This window comes from Bos mutus, chromosome 10 (assembly GCF_027580195.1).
Source record: "Bos mutus isolate GX-2022 chromosome 10, NWIPB_WYAK_1.1, whole genome shotgun sequence".
In the NCBI taxonomy this organism is placed as follows: Eukaryota; Metazoa; Chordata; class Mammalia; order Artiodactyla; family Bovidae; genus Bos; species Bos mutus.
Window position 1 is genome coordinate 69,965,956 of NC_091626.1, and position 17,010 is coordinate 69,982,965.

Genomic DNA, 17,010 nt, shown 5'->3' on the forward strand with positions numbered 1-17,010 from the left:
CAACACTTAGAACTGGACATGGAACAATAGACTGGTACTAAATGGGAAAAGGACTTTATTAAGGCTGTATATTGTCACCCTGCTTATTTAACTTATATGCAGAGTACATCATGCAAAATGCTGGACTGGATGAAGCATAAGCTGGAATCAAGATTGCCAGGAGAAATACCAATAACCTCAGATATGCAGATGACACCGTCCTTATGGCAGAAAGTGAAGAAGAAGTAAAGAGCCTCTTGATGAACGTGAAAGAGGAGAGTGAAAAAGTTGGCTTAAAACTCAACATTCAGAAATCTAAGATCATGGCATCTGGTCCTATCACTTCATGGCAAATAGATGGGGAAACACTGGAAACTATAACAGACTTTATTTTGGGGGGCTTCAAAAACTGCAGGTGGTGACTGCAGCCGTGAAATTAAAAGACGCTTACTCCTTGGAAGAAAAGTTATGACCAACCTAGACAGCATATTGAAAAGCAAAGATGTTACTTTGCCAACAAAGGTCCATCTAGTCGAAGCTGTGGTTTTTTCAGTGGTCATGTATGGATGTGAGAGTTGGACTATAAAGAAAGCTGAGCACTGAAGAATTGATGCTTTTGTACTGTGGTGTTGGAAAAGACTCTTGAGAGTTCCTTGGACTGCAAGGAGATCCAACCAGTCCATCCTAAAGGAAATCAGTTCTGAATATTCATTTGAAGGACTGATGTTGAAGCTGAAACTCCAGTACTTTGGCCACCTGATGCAGAGAACTGACTCATTAGAAAAGACCCTGATGCTGGGAAAGATTGAAGGTGGGAGGAGAAGGGGACAAGAGAGGATGAGATGGTTGGATGCATCACTGACTCAGTGGACATGAGTTTGAGTAAATTCCGCGAGTTGACGATGGACAGGGAGGCCTGGCATGTTGCACTTCATGGGGTCACAAAGAGTTTGACATGACTGAGTGACCTAACTGAACTGAAAATTTACTAATTCTTCTGCATGCTTCTATATGCTAGTCAACACCTTTGTAAGCTTTTAATTTCTGCTATTGTACTTTTCCATTTGTTTCCTTTTTATAATTTCTTTTACTGATATTCCCTACTCTTTCATATATTTTCCTAATTTCCTTAGTTTTTTTTTTTTTTTTTTAATCAATGGTTTCTTTCAAAGAGCATATTTAGGAGAGTTAAAGTCTTTGTTTTTAGTGTGTTGGGCTTCCTTAGGGATAATTTCTGTCAATCTCTTTTTTTTTCCTATGAGTGGGCCATACTTTTCCATTTCTTTGTAAGTTTTGTTGAGAATGGGACATTTTGAGTATTGTGATGTAATAATTCTGGAAATTAGAGACCCCCCCATCCTAGGAACTGCCATTGTTGCTTGGTAAAGGCTATAGTTATGTTTGTTTTAGTCTTTTCCAAGCCTTTTTTGCAAAGACTCTACTCATTGTTGTGTGTTCTGGAAGTGGAATCTCTGTTCCATTATCTCTGTGGTCAGCTAGTGACTGACAGAGATTTCCTTAAATGCCTGGATCCAATAAGAAAAAAAAAAGAGAATGAAAAATATAGACTGTTTTGCCTCTTTAAATCCTCTCTACTATCATCATCACCAAGAAATCTGCTTCAGCCCATGGGAGTTGAAACAATGGCCAGTCCCTGTGCCAGCCCCTCAGTGAACTGCCAGGGAAAATTAAGCTTACAACCCTAATTTTTTGAGGACAAGGTTCTTCTTGTCCACCTTGGCAGCAACAGCAACACATTGCACCATGATTGCGGGCAGCCACCCCCATAGCTACCTGCTGTGGAGCTTGAGGATAAGAATGGTAATCTCTATATAAAATGCCAAAATTCACTGAAAGTTACCAGCCTCTTTTCTGTCAGGCATTCCTTTGGACACTGCAAATGTTTGTCCAGACTCAGTTCCCAAAATAATTGCTTCAGACAGTTCTTACCAGATTAGTAGTTGTTCTGGTAGAGGAACCACACTGTTCTCAGCTTCACAAGCAATAACCCTCTTGGAAATATCTTTTATACGTGTGTTTTTAGACACTGTTTTCCATGCATTACACTGTGGTGACCATATTCATCCACTGAAATAACACTGAAGAACTCTTTTTTTTTTTTTTCCAAACACAATCTTATATGGAAGCCCAGTATTATATAACAGTAATTATAACAGTAAAACAGATAACACTGTGATTCAGATTTAAGTCTGGGTACTGGGAAGAGGAGTACACTCCTTTCTTGGCACCATGTTCCTCCTACCTCAATCAGATTAAACACTATTCTAAAGCAGTGTTTCTCAAACTTCCTTTTATCTTCTTCCCTTTCACTGATCACTTCCAAATCAAAAAAATACTGTCTGATAAAGACTAGTGAGAAGCAGTATAAACAAGTTACATTATAGTCATTGCTAATACCATATGTGAATTACCTGTTACTTCTATAAGAGAAAATCATGAGCTTAAACCCGTATTTCTATATAATAAAATTATGTTCTATAAAGGTAACAGTAATTTTCATTTTGCAATTACCATCTTTAATATGATGCAAGTTATTTGACTAGCATAAGATGAAGAACAGCTGCTGCTGCTAAGTTGCTTCAGTCGTGTCCGACTCTGTGTGACCCCATAGACAGCAGCCCACCAGGCTCCCCTGTCCCTGGGATTCTCCAGGCAAGAACACGGGAGTGGGTTGCCATTTCCTTCTCCAATGCATGAAAGTGAAAAGTGAAAGTGAAGTCACTCAGTTGTGTCCAACTCTTAGTGACTCCATGGACTGCAGCCCACCAGGCTCCTCTGTCCATGTGATTTTCCAGGCAAGAGTCCTGGAGTGGGTTGCCATTGCCTTCTCCAAAGAACAGCACACCACCAGTGAAATGTCACTGAATGGAGAAATCAAATTCCTATCTACTTTAGCATTGGTGTCTGAATATTTCATATTGGAATCATAGTGCATCATCTTGAAAATAATGAGCCAAAGTTACTATTGATGCCGTTATGTATCCTTGATGCTCCAGTGGCATTACACACAACACCCATAGCAAATCAGACATGAAACTAGTAGTAACTTATAATTAAAAGGCAAGAATCTCAGTAGCCTGAAAATCAAAGCCTGTTCAAGACTCAGTTGATAATGTACCATTAACAAAGCGTCCTTTCCCCAAATTGCAGAAATTCCAAAGCTCAGTTGGGTGTTTTATAATATTCCCAAGCATTGTGCAACAACTAAACTTCTTTGTAAACCTAATTAGGTCTCTCACTAAACATAAATAATTCTCAAATTTAAGGATACCAATTAGTAATTCCAGGTAACTGCCTCTATCTGTAAGGTGACTTATTAATAGTCTTTAGTTATATGTTAAATAACTTGCTGTCACTTGAAGGAACCAAAGGGAGAGATTGCATTTTAGGATCATCTTAAGGGCTTGAAGAGCCCTTCTTTGGCCTGCTCTGAGAATCACAGCCCTACAGGATGACTAACGAAATTGTCTTACTTAGTTATAACTATTGCTTTGAGTCACAAAGCCAGGGGATATAACTGGCCCAGAAGGAGCTTGGGCAGCCCATTGCTCAGCCTCTATTCCCAGTTAGAATTTACTTCAATATCAGCTTCCTTGCTGCTTGTCTCATGCAGACTAAGGTCAGCCAGCTAAAGAAGTGGTTGTATCACTTACCTCTCAGCCCTTGAAAAATTAGCTGGATGATTTCAAAGATTGCATCCAGATCCAAATTCAGTGATTGTCCTAATCTTAGGGCTGCATTGGTACCACAGAGGTCCAGTGAATAGATGTTGGCTTCATTCAAGAGTGTCAGGCAGTTGGCTCTTAGGAAGATCTGAGAAGAATGTTAATCATTAATCCAAGTGAAGATTCTCTTGGGTGATATTAGATATTATTGGTTTCAAGTAAAAATGAAAATAAATATTATGCTGTCTTCCAGTTTTATTTTTACTGCCAGTTTTCATTAAAACTGAATCATTTCTAGGTAGAAGTGTGGCCGCTCAGTGACTGTGTCTTAGGCATCATCCCCATTTTACTCTCTAGGATGGAGTTCAGCCATTCTGTGCTAAATGTGAAAGAAAATGCTGGCTTTATCCAAAAAGAGCAACATCCTGGAAGTGAAACTAATCCCCATATCTGTAGGAGACAGGAATGGAATACCTGTGCACAGAGTCCCTCTGCTCCTGTATAGACAATGGTGGTTTTCTTATCTTGCCTAAGACACTGGACTTCAGAGAATAAATTGTAAATACCCTAATGAAAATTTGTGTTGGTGCTCTTTATTCTAACCCAACTGTGGGCATCACTAGATCTCTCCTGGGGTTGCATTTATTTTTTGCTGTGCAAATTGATGTTTGCTTTATATCCATTATATAGCAGATAAGAATATAAAACGCTCCCTTTCAGAGATAGCAATTATCACTTTAATATAGAGTGATACACCCCTTAGGGGTCATTTATAGCAAAGATCTGGCATACCACTGTGTTAAATGGCCAAATCTCATAGTACTACTTACTTAGTTCAAGCAAGTCAACTTTGTTACTTTTTCCTTCGGAAGACTTGACTGTGTTTCTGGGTTGGAAGGTGCCTCAACTCAAAGACTACAGTCTCCCCTTTTCAAGCCTAAAGATCTTAATACTCCAAAAAAGTGGGGGAAATGTGTTCAAACCCTTACTAAAAATTGTGGTTAAAACAACTGCCACAGTTATATACCTTCAAAGTCATATTGCACCAACATTATGGACACAAACTTGACTGAACCAATCCAGCAGGGGGAAATTGGCTATAAATCAGTCATGTCAAATGAAGACTCAATTCTCTAAATGCATCTCAATCTCAAGGCATATTTAATTGCCAGACTCTATGGGAAATCACCAGAACCCTGCATATTCACAAATAAAGTTTCTTACTATGGATTAATCAGAAGACTTTTTGTTGTCTTAAGGAGAAATATTAAAAGAAGAATCATCTAATTAAATGTTTCCTTGTCTTTTAGAGCTTGCTTCACTGCAAAGCTGCAAGTGCTGAAAACACTAATACATCTGAAACACTGCTAAATATTATATATTCATTGCTAACTGATTATCTTGCTTTTATTGTTTCTCCATCATATTAAATGGTTTCTTCCCTTTTGAGGTGCCCACGGTCTGCAGATGACGAGCGAAAGCACCCTGTCCTCTGTCTTTTCTGCGGAGCCATACTATGTTCTCAGAACATTTGCTGCCAAGAAATGGTGAATGGGGAAGAGGTGGGAGCTTGCATTTTTCATGCACTTCACTGTGGTGCTGGAGTCTGCATTTTCCTAAAGTAAGTAGGATGCTTCATAATTAACTTAGGGAATTTGAGTCAAGTCTAGAGGCCATTATGGCAGGACAGTATGTTGATAGGATATGATCTGTCAGAAGTTTGAGCATAGACTTGTTATTCACATGCAGTTGAAATAGTTTTAAAAATTAGTAGTTAAAAAATAGGAATCTATTCACATTTTTATTATTTGTGGAAAACCTTAAATATGAAACTTTATATTGATTATTCTGCTATAGTGTAAAACTCAGGTAGAATGAAAGAGTTCAGAGTCTTAAAACTTACATTTTCAAAGGACATGTAATTGTTACTTTATATTGTTCTTTGAACGTTTTAATTTTCTTCACTTTCCTCTGTCAGTCAACCATTGTTTCCCCTGGTATGTTAGCAAATGACTGAGAACAGACGAGTAATCTCTCGTATCTATGAAAGAAGAGTGCAAGTTCCTGAGAGAGAGAGAATTCAAAGTCGATGGCCTGTGCTTTTTCTCTCCATTCTCTCCATGTAATATAGTTTCTGTTTACATAAACCCAAACATCTCGCACACTGGGGAATATGTAATCACTGCTTCTCAGCATCTGTTGGAACAAGGGGAGTAAGGGCATGGAAGCCAAGTTCAAACATCTATTTTCTTTTAGGGAATCTACAGCAAGTCACCTACTACCTATTCCAACCGTTTATTTTAATCATTTCTCTGTAGAGAACTTACCCCTACACAAACATTATTTTTTATTTTTCCATTTCTCTGCTCTAAGAGTCCCAGGTATCTTCAAGATTGCAGTGGTTCTTTATAATGTGTACTCTTAGAGGCTGGCTCTAACCAGAAAAGGCATGACAATTCCATAGATGACCTTCTTTCTGGCCCAGGGTTATCAGACTAGGAGATGTGGTTCTGTTCTTTGGTTAAGTTCCCTCCCCCACCTCCAGGTCATAGGTCAGGAAAGAGGGCAGAAACAACCCTAGCCACTGTTTTCCAGGGTACCTATGGTTCAAACAGGACAGCCTCCTTCCTCTCTTCAGTATATTTAGCCAGTACTACTGGCTGACCCCATTTCCCTAAATCCATGGATCCTTTCCCATAGCGTCAACAAAAATAGCAATGTTCATTTTCTTTTATTTAGACAAAACACAGTTTAGTCTACTTGTCTATGTTTATATTATCTTTATACTGAATTCCTAACAAGACACCCATGGCCATTTCTAGATTAGCTTGATGCAGTGCCTGTCATTTGCATACATGCACTTCCTAATATTCCTGTTGTTTGTTTCGTCCTTCAGAATCAGAGAGTGTAGAGTGGTCCTGGTTGAAGGTAAAGCCAGAGGCTGTGCCTATCCAGCCCCTTATTTAGATGAATATGGAGAAACAGATCCTGGCCTGAAGTAAGTTTTTTTAAATTTTACTCAAATTGTACGTGGATGGTAGCAGGTCTTTAAACACAAAAGCTAGTGTTACGTATTGAGAGATATTTTAAATAGCTATAAGTTGAAAATGTTAAATATGATGCTATCCTAAATGTAACAAATAATTTTCAACAACTTTGTGCTTCTCCAAAATTTGAGGGTAGGGTCTTCCCTGGTGGTCCAGTGGCTAAGACTCCCCACTTCCACTACAGGGGACACAGGTTTGATCCCTGCTCGGGGAACTAAGATCCTGTATGCCACATGGAGGCCTCAAAAAAAACACAGAAAACAAATTGGGGGTAATAACTTCTCCAAAATATTTAGACCCAAGTCATCCTAAAATTTGAAACCTCTGCTATTTTTAATCAGCCTTTCTTTAGAATTACTTAAAAGGTTTAAGTTGATAAATAAAAGAAAAAAAATCTGTGGTGTCCAGTGAGGGAGCTTGGTTTAAAATGGATATTCATAGTTTCCATTGCCATACTTGAAACTTTTTATTAGTCAGCTATGTCAGCCCCCTTTGCTCCCAAGCATTAGCAAAAATACTTAGAATCCTGAAATTTTCTATATCCTTCACTGATGTTAACAACTGGAGTACCACCCATGGGTATGAGAAAAAAAAAGTACATCTAGATAAAGGTTAGATCCCCTTACCGTAAACTATCTCTCTTTGTTTAACTGAAAGTTTGTTCTTTTGAAGTGTATTACTCAATATGAATTGGCTTATTAAATGAGGTTTGGAATTTCTTTGTTCATACAGGAAATTGTTTTTATTGTAACAGCTTTTAACCTGTATAGAGAAGGTCTTTGGATTCAGGAAGAAAAACGCTGGGTGGTGAAAGTAGTTTATGATTGCAGATAGGTCTGAGTTGTTCCAGGAAGGTGTGAAGAAGCAGAATTTTTAAATTAGTTACGTGATATGAAAGAACTCAACCAGATGAGACATGTGAGTGCCTCAAGGCTGAGAATCTCTCAGTTTTCCATCATTGGCAATAACCAAACTTCGGTCATTTTGGACTAGTTATTATACAGTGTTACAAACTGTGTGACTTTAGAATTGGTGTGGAGTACTTTTATTTAAATACTTGCTAATCACCAGCAAGTTTGTTGTGTCAGAAAGACATAACAACCAAATATTTCTGAGGAACAGCATATAATTTGAGGGCTTAGTGTGACACCTCACACCTAATGTCAACCATTATAAGTTCAGAAATCAAAACTGAATAAACTGGATGAGGCCAAAAAGCCATTAAAGACCTACTTAGGCTAGCAACTCAAAATTGAATAGAACTGCGTCAAGTTATAAACCTTTCTGGTGACTTAAATGAGGTCCCATAATGCCCATGGTATGTGAAAGTGAAAGTGTTAGTCACTCAGTAGTGTACAATTCTTTGTGACCCAGTGAACTGTAGCCCGCCAGGCTCCTCTGTCCCTGGAATTTTCTAGGCAAGAATACTGGAGCAGGTAGCCATGCCTTTCTCCAGGGGATATCCCCAACCCAGGGACCGAACCCAGGTCTCCTGCATTGCAGGCAGATTCTTTACCATCTAAACCACCAGGGAAACCCAAATGTATTTGGTCTTTCCTAGCACAATGCATTGGAGAAGGCAGTGGCACCCCACTCCAGTACTCTTTATTGGAAAATCCCATGGATAGAGGAGCCTGGTGGGCTGCAGTCCATGGGGTTGCTAAGAGTTGGACACGACTGAGCAACTTCCCTTTCACTTTTCACTGTCATGCATTGGAGAAGGAAATGGCAACCCACTCCAGTGTTCTTGCCTGGAGAATCCCAGGGACGGGGGAGCATGGTGGGCTGCGGTCTATGGGGTCACACAGAGTCAGACACGATTGAAGCGACTTAGCAGCAGCAGCAGCAGCACAATGCATACGTGCTCAGTCATATCCAACTCTTTGTGACCCCATGGACTGTAGCCCGCCAGGCTCCTCTGTCCATGGGATTCTCCAGGCAAGACTATTGGACTGGGTTTCCATTTTCTATTCCAGGGGATCTTCCTGACCCAGGGATCAAACCTGAATCTCCTGCATTGCAGGCAGATTCTTTACCACTAGTCACCTGGTATACTTGACCTATTTTTCTGAATCAAGGAGTAGGTGTCTGCTTCATTAGCCAAGTGACTGATCCAGGTCATAGTGATCAGTGTTGAATGGAAAATATACTTTTTAAAACCTTGTCCTGGTGATTCCACCAGTTCCAAGAGTATCTCACACGTTCAGTATAATTTAAACAATAAAGATATTACAATTACTTGATTCAAACTTACATGTTTTGTTATTTTCTCCTAAAGGAGGGGCAACCCCCTTCATTTATCTCGTGAGCGGTATCGGAAACTCCATTTGGTGTGGCAACAGCACTGCATCATAGAAGAGATTGCCAGGAGCCAGGAAACTAATCAGATGTTATTTGGATTCAACTGGCAGTTACTGTGAGCTCCACCTCCACCTGGGAACAATCACGAATAAAGACAGGAATGAAGACTGATTCAAAATTATGGAGACCTTGCTGAAAGCTGGAAGGGTTAGAGGGTCTTTTGCTCCATGTCCAGATTCACATACGTCAATAAAATATTCCTTAATGGAGTATTTCTTTCAATTAGCAAACATGTTTAAAAGGGAAAAAAAAAAACAACATAGATTAATCTGGTTTATGTTCCAGAACACTAAAGAATTGCTTCTTCACCCCAAGTGTCTGATTCTGCTAATAGTTCCAGAAAACTCATTTCCCTTCATCATCTGTCCCATTTCACTCCATCCATCTGAAAAGTGAAGTCACATCAAGCAGTTGGCGAGCATTCTTATATATTAACTCTTCTACAATTTGGTTTTTCCCCCAAAATTTGGTTTAACTAATGGATCACAGACAAGATTTTAATGATCTGTGATAGTCTCCCTTGCAGCTAAAGAGGAATTCAGAAACCATGTGGTATACTTCAGTTGAGAAAGTTTTCTAAAAAGTAAACCTTTTATTAATATGTCTCTCTTAAGGAAATGCCCCTCATGTTACACTTACTGTTTCAGCCAAAAATTAAATTTCTCTATGGAGTTTCCATTTCTACGGCAAATTTCTGCTGGTATGGAAATGCTTTCTTTCCTTGAGGTCAAGTTTCTGTAGACCTCAAGAAGAGTTAGGATAGTGTATTCATTATTTATCCCTGATGTGACAAAGCCTGCAATCCTCACCTCTGATGGTGAGGATTAGCTTTGTTGGGTTTTGAAATTATACTTTCATTTTACAAAGGCAAGTTTCTAAAATGAGTTCACTTATCTCTTGATTGTGGCACCACTGTATTTAATTCAGAAACCTATTGCAGTTCTGTTTAAACTATCTATAGAGGGTAAAAAAATTCCCCCAATGAGTGGAGCATTGGATATAAATTAGAACAATCAGATTTAAGCCTGTTCTGTAACCTTCTAATGTCTTTGTAAGACAGATCCTTCATTTGTTATCTGTGTGCAAACTTTTCATAAACTCTGGGTAGATGATGCGTACAACCAACCAAAAAAGCCATGTTATCAGTGGTCTGTGTCCTGTTATATATAACATGCTGTGGTTGAGCCATCTTGTTTATAAATAACAGAGCTCTCCTGAATCTGTGCATAGACTTCTTGGCTTTAACTTTTTATATCAAGAACTTGGAATATAAAACAGAAGGCAGAAGAGAAATTGAGATCTTATATTTTAGCTTCTGTTGTCTCTGGGATAAAGTTAGAAGTTTGAAAGATGCATTCAAAGACTATCTTATTTTGCCTTTGGTGACCATGGTCATATGTATTTAAATGTTTTCCTACCTTCTTTTTGCTCAGCAAAAGCAAGCAAGTAAAAATGTATTTGCAAATTGATGATACACATTTGGGGTTAGGTTTTTTGGTATCTTTATGTAGCATAAGAAAGTCTGGATTTTTCAATAAGGGATTGGCATGAACAAGTATCAGAATCACAATCATGATTTTCTACTTGAATAATTATCATTCAGAAAATATCAGGAAATATTAATAGATATAACTCTAGTGAACAATTTATTAACTAGTGGTGGGTGAGGATTAGAAATTTCAGTATTCAGTTTGTCAAATTTACCAGTATGATTAAAGGATTACATTTCCCTTTATTTCTTATATAATTTGTTGGATGGATTGTCTGGAAAGGTTTGAGCCATTTGCTTGGGAAACAGAAGATGCTCACTTCTGCCCTAATCAGTTGGCCCCAGTTTAGCAAAGATAAATTGCTTTTTCATTTCTAGCCTTTTCCTATCCACTTCATAAATCCTAGAGTTAGGCTCTCAAGCTGCCAGAGGGACTATCCTACAGTGGCCAGTCAGATCTTTACTGCCAAAGAACCCATTTCCTGTTGAGTTCCATTTCCTGAGGTTGACTCAGATTTTTGCACTGTAGATGAACTTATGTTCTCAGTGCTGCCCCCAGCCCAAGGGATTTCTAATTATGTTCAAATATCCTCGTTGTCTGCCTTCATCATTGTAAACAATTTAAAAGCTTATGAACTTTAAAAATGAGCAAAAAGTCACTTTATTTTCTATAGTGTATTATGTGGAGGAACTGGTTCAACAGATTGGCTCCAAGACTGCGTTTTTCTAATGTTTGGTGAGGGGCTGGCAGGAATTTTAATGATGCAGTGAAGAAGAACATATATCTGTATAATTAATTTATTATGTTGGTGTATGGGCTGTGAGGTCACCCTTTAGTGGTCATTTGTCATTTCGTAACAACTATGAATTTTGGTTCACTGTGATGATCATCTATATTTAGTGACTGCAACTTGTTTATACCACTGATTCAAATTCCATCCATGATGAAGTTATACAAATAATGCATATATTGATATCTTTTATTGCAAAATGTAAATTTAAAACTTGTATAATGTTCTGTGCTTTTTGAAATAAAATATCTTATATGTGTATATTTAAAAAGAAAGAAAGGGACTTCTCATGTTTGGGGATTTGGGTTTGAAGTATAAAAAACTATACCTAGAATGGAGCTCTAGCTAAAAGTTATATTTGTCAGCCCCGACAAACTCTTTAAAACACATAGGCATTTTGTGTAATTGTCTCCAAACTTTTTGACCATATACTCTTTATCAGTAAATAATTTTACCTTCTGTGTTTAGGGGCTTTCTCAACACATACTGACAGACATCATCTTCTTTGGAGAGACTGAAAAGTTTGCAGATTCCACTAGCTTCTTTGGCCCCAGGCAGTGAGGCACAGTAACATCAGTGAGTCCAGGAATATCCTCGTCCCTTTTTTCACGATGACCAGATTGAGAACACTCAGATTGGCTTCCACAATGCAACTTCATACAGATTTGTGCTTTCTTTCTCTAGTCCTCCTTGGCCTATAATAGGAATGTCCCTAACTTAGTAGCAGGTGGACTCAGCCATGGGTCAAGACACCCTGCTTCATGGAGAAACCCTGTTTGTCATTCCCACCACTGATTCGGCCCATGTATAACCCTTCCATTCTTCACCCAGAGTGTGAGCAGCAACTTCTGTGGCAACATGCTTCTCATAAGAGGTACGAAGTTTTCATTCATCATCCATTTCAATGAGTTTCTGGCAGCCAGTGGCAGGGAAAGAGATGTTCAGCTTCATTCTGAAGCAGCTGACTACCTCCGAGTCACTAAGACAAAGCTCACCTATTTTTTAAAAAATTGGATGAGCTAACAGAGTCAGATGAACATTAAAGAGATGAACCTAATTTTAAAATGGGCAAAAGATTTGAATAGATTTTTCTCCCCAAAGAAGATGTACATGTAAATTGCCAATAAGTTCATGAAAAAAGGTGCATTAGTCATTCAGTTCAGTTGCTCAGTCATGTCCAACTCTTTGTGACCCAATGAACCGCAGCACGCCAGGCCTCCCTGTCCATCACCAAGTCATTAGGGAAACGCAAATCAAAATCACAATGAAGTATTGCTACATACCCACAAGAATGGCTGTCTTTTAAAGATAAAGACAGATAATGTGTTGGTGAGGATGTGGAGAATTGGGACCAAATACAGGCAGTCCTTACTTTGTACAGTAATGAATTACTGCATATATGGTCATGTAAGCTGGAACCATAGAAAGCAATCTTAGTAATCAATGGGAAAGGTACAGTTGTTCTATGGCCTTAAAACTTTTTGGTCAAAACAAACTCTTAACTGTCAATAGTAAAAGTATTGGGAAATGAAAGTAGTAAAAATAATATTTATGTAGTGCAATGTAGTTTATAACATTAGAAACATTGAAAATTAAAGTGTTTTTTTCTAAAACTTACAAGAAAATAACAAGCATGCCTGCCTTCTCTTTGTATAACTTATGATGATACAAAGTGAGCATCTTTTCTAGGCATTGGCAAATTGTCACATTTCTAAGTTTGGATCAGCTTCCAGAGTTTTACCCTGTTGTGTTCCAAAGCCGTGAAATACTTCCAAGAGTTCCTTTAGTGTGAAGATTTTTGGTGTTCCTTCCAGAACATTCGTCATAACCACACATATATATATTAACCACATAACCACATAAAATATATATATTTTGAAGTTTGCCTTCACTAGCTTCTGACACACAATCTCTCAAGTAGCAGTAGTCTCTCAAATTCCATAGTTAACTACTACTTCTATAACTCCAGTATAACTTATAAAACATCTAGATTTGACTCGAATTTCACTTCCAGCATTATCACTTTCGTCTCTTTGCTGCATTTTTATCTTTGTTGGCCATTCCCTGTTTTGGTTGTCCATTTTCTTAAAATTTCAAATGGATTTATTACTGGGAGACAAGGAGACAACACAACTATATGCTTTGCCTTCCATCACTGAGCTGAACAACAGATTTGTAATGTCCAATCACCAGCAAACTCTGAAAGAAGTTACAGAATTGGTCACTGATCATTGACACACATCTGTTATTTAATGATTTGTGGATTGAATAGCCATGTAATTTGCACTTTATGAAATTACTCAGTTATATACCATCATAAGTGAAATTTGAACCATTTTGTTGAGGACTAATTTTAATAAATTAAAACATGGTAACTGGAAAATCTTGTATGTGGGAACTGTGCAGGCTGAGGATATCTTGTAGTAGAACAGCAACTTTCCTAAAGCAAAACTACAGGATATAAAAGGATGAGTAGACACATTAATAAAGGAGACTTTAACAAACATCTCACGATCCTAGATAAAGTGGACAAAGAATTAAGAAGAATATAGCAGATCTAAACAACATAATCAGCGTGTTGGTTAGGTCCTACAGTAAGCAGATACCGAGATTTGGGAGCAAAAAAGGTTTAAGTTGTTGCACTAAGCCATTCATTCAGTCACAACTGGGCAAGGGAGTACCCAGAAGTGTCCAAGTACATCATCTAAATTCCACACGTGTTCCTTCTCCTTAACCCAAGAGCTGCCCTACCTTCTGCTCATCAAGGTCAACTGCCCCTGCCAAAATGGCAACTCCTTTACTCGCTTGCTAGTTGCATGCAGTCCAAAAGACCACAGCCATAGTTTATAGTTTAGAAGGACCCTTGCTGTGTCCCCTGGCAAGAGTGAAACACTGTTGGGGACCAAGACATCTAACTGTGAAGAGCCCAGAATTGCAAGGACAGAAAGCACAGAATTCTCTAGGGAGTCATTTAAGATGTGAGTTGGAGTGACTGCTTGATTCCCGAATTCTAAGTATTCTTCCTGTTAGAAACACAGCAACATATAAAGGTTTCTGATTCAGTGCGTTCCATGTGTTTTATAAATAATTTGTATCATTTTTAATATCATTAATTTTAATATTTTCCTTTAGATGTATTTGATATTTACTATGTAGGTAATAAACATTTTTTCTTTTCTCTTCCAGTATTTATACTTTATTTCTTCTTTTACTAAATGGATGGGAGAATAGAGTGTGGTTACTTAATAACAAGAGTGAAAATTGATCATAAAAAAGCTTTGTAAGTGATACTCAGGGCAATGAGGAAATCACTAATATTGTTTTCATAGATGAAGAATAATGTGATCAGATTTGCAGTTAGAAAGAGCTCTCTGGCTACCCTGTGGAAAAAACAAGACACTGCAAAGACTGGAAAGAAGACCGGCTAGGAGCCTCAGCTGAAATAATGTAGATATTTCTTCTTCTCCTAAGAAGGAGAGTGGCAGTCAAAATGGAGAATAATTGATTTTTAAAAGATAAAATATGTCTGTCTCCATTTAGTGCAATCAAATGTGATTTTAATAAGCCAATCAATTTAAAAATGCACATATTAAGTCATTTTGAGGATAGACATTTCCTTTAGGGGAAATTCATCTCCAGAAGACACTAAAAAGAATTTTATAATAAATGTTATCAAACTGTTAACAAAAATGACTTGAAACAAATGAACCTATCAGGCTCAGTGTAAAATATAAAATGAAAATAATGCAATTCAATGAATGCAAAATCAGTTACTGGAATTTATTTTCCTACAAACAAGCCTCAGTCAGGGGCGGTCACAAGTTGTTTGTGGCAGCTGCTGGAACTAGTTAGCTAAATTGTAATAATTGATGTGGTCCTCGATAAACAATATAGATGAACTGAAAAAAGTAAATTATCTCTTGTTGTCATTGTCCAGTCACTATGTTGTGTCTGACTCTTTGCAACCCCGTGGACTATAACATGCCAGGCTCCCCTGTCCTTCACTCATCTCCCAGAGTTTGCTCAAATTCATGTCTGTCTAGTTGGTGATGCTGTCTAGCAATCTCACCTTCTGCTGCCCCCTTCACCTTTTGCCTTCGATCTTTCCCAGCATCAGGGTCTTTTCCATCAGTCAGCTCTTCCCATCAGGTGGCTGAAGTATTGGAGTTTCAGCTTCAGCATCAATCCCTCCAATGAATATTCAGGACTGATTTCCTTAGGATTGACCCATTTGATCTTGGATTTCAACAGACTCTCAGTCTTCTTCACCACAATTCAAAAGCATCAATTCTTTGGTGCTCAGCCTTCTCTATGGTCCAACTCTCAAATCCATACATGACTACTGGAAAAATTATAGCTTTGACTAGGTGGACCTTTGTCAGCAAAGTGTTGACTCTGTTTTTTAATATGCTGTCTGAATCTGTCATAGCTTTGCTTCCAAGGAGCAAATGTTTTTTAATTTCATGGCTGCAGTCACCATCTGCAGTGATTTTGGCACCCAGGAAAATAAAATTTGCCTCTGCTTCCACTTTTTCCCCTTCTATTTGCCATGAAGTGATGGGACCAGATACCATGACCTTAGTTTTTTAATGTTGTGTTTTAAGTCAGCTTTTACCTTGATGTACTACCCACTAAATTTCTGGACGTTTCACTTGTCATCTGCAGATTTATTTTGTAGAACATTAAATATCCAAGTAAAACCACAAGAAATATATTTTTAAAGATCATATTTATCATCATCATCTGATTTCTAAAAATTATATAAATCCCTACCCACTGGATAGTCAGCTTTGATTAATAAGACAAAATAGAAGAGCCTGTTCTATTCCAATACAGCTGGCAGTGGAATACTATGGCCACTAGGGTGCGCTATTAGCATTGCCAGTCAGTTATTCTACTTTAAATCACAGAAAGCCATTTAGCTTTTGGAGCTGCTAATCGCTGAACTAGATTGAAAATCACTCATTTTCCAGACTGTTGCAGACACAGATCAGGAATCACATCACCTCACCACTTTCTCATTTAAAAATTGTGAGTATCCAATAAAAATCCTCTTGATGAAAGTGAAAGAGGAGAGTGAAAAAGTTGGCTTAAAGCTCGACATTCAGAAAACGAAGATCATGGCATCTGGCCCCATCACTTCATGGGAAATAGATGGGGAAACAGTGGCTGACTTTATTTTGGGGGGCTCCAAAATCACTGCAGATGGCGATTGCAGTCATGAAATTAAAAGACGCTTACTCCTTGGAAGGAAAGTTATGACCAACCTAGACAGCATATTCAAAAGCAGAGACATTACTTTGCCAACAAAGGTCCATCTAATCAAGGCTATGGTTTTTCCAGTGGTCATGTATGGATGTGAGAGTTGGACTGTAAAGAAAGCTGAGTGCCAAAGAAATGATGCTTTTGAACTGTGGTGTTGGAGAAGACTCTTGAGAGTCCCTTGGACTGCAAGGAGATCCAACCAGTCCTGGGTGTTCATTGGAAGGACTGATGCTAAAACTGAAACTCCAATACTTTGGCCACGTCATGCGAAGAGTTGACTCATTGGAAAAGACTCTGATGCTGGGAGAGATTAGGGGCAGGGGGAGAAGAGGACAGAGGATGAGATGGCTGGACAGCATGACCAACTCGATGGACATGAGTCTGAGTGAACT

General features: G+C 38.3%; 1 protein-coding gene and 1 pseudogene across 1 annotated transcript in view; one reads left to right on the forward strand and one right to left on the reverse strand.

Moving 5' to 3' along the window:
- Window positions 1–9,285, forward strand: part of UBR1 (ubiquitin protein ligase E3 component n-recognin 1) — a 156,273-nt gene extending 146,988 nt beyond the window's left edge. Inside the window, exons 45-47 of the mRNA XM_070378127.1 lie at window positions 5,116–5,286; window positions 6,562–6,663; window positions 8,991–9,285. Coding sequence (XP_070234228.1) covers window positions 5,116–5,286; window positions 6,562–6,663; window positions 8,991–9,132 — 415 coding nt within the window. The 3' untranslated portion in view covers window positions 9,133–9,285. The remainder of the gene's footprint in view (window positions 1–5,115; window positions 5,287–6,561; window positions 6,664–8,990) is intronic.
- A 2,506-nt stretch (window positions 9,286–11,791) lies between these two features.
- On the reverse strand, window positions 11,792–16,584 carry LOC106701248 (small ribosomal subunit protein eS6-like; annotated as a pseudogene).
- Window positions 16,585–17,010: the final 426 nt, after the last annotated feature.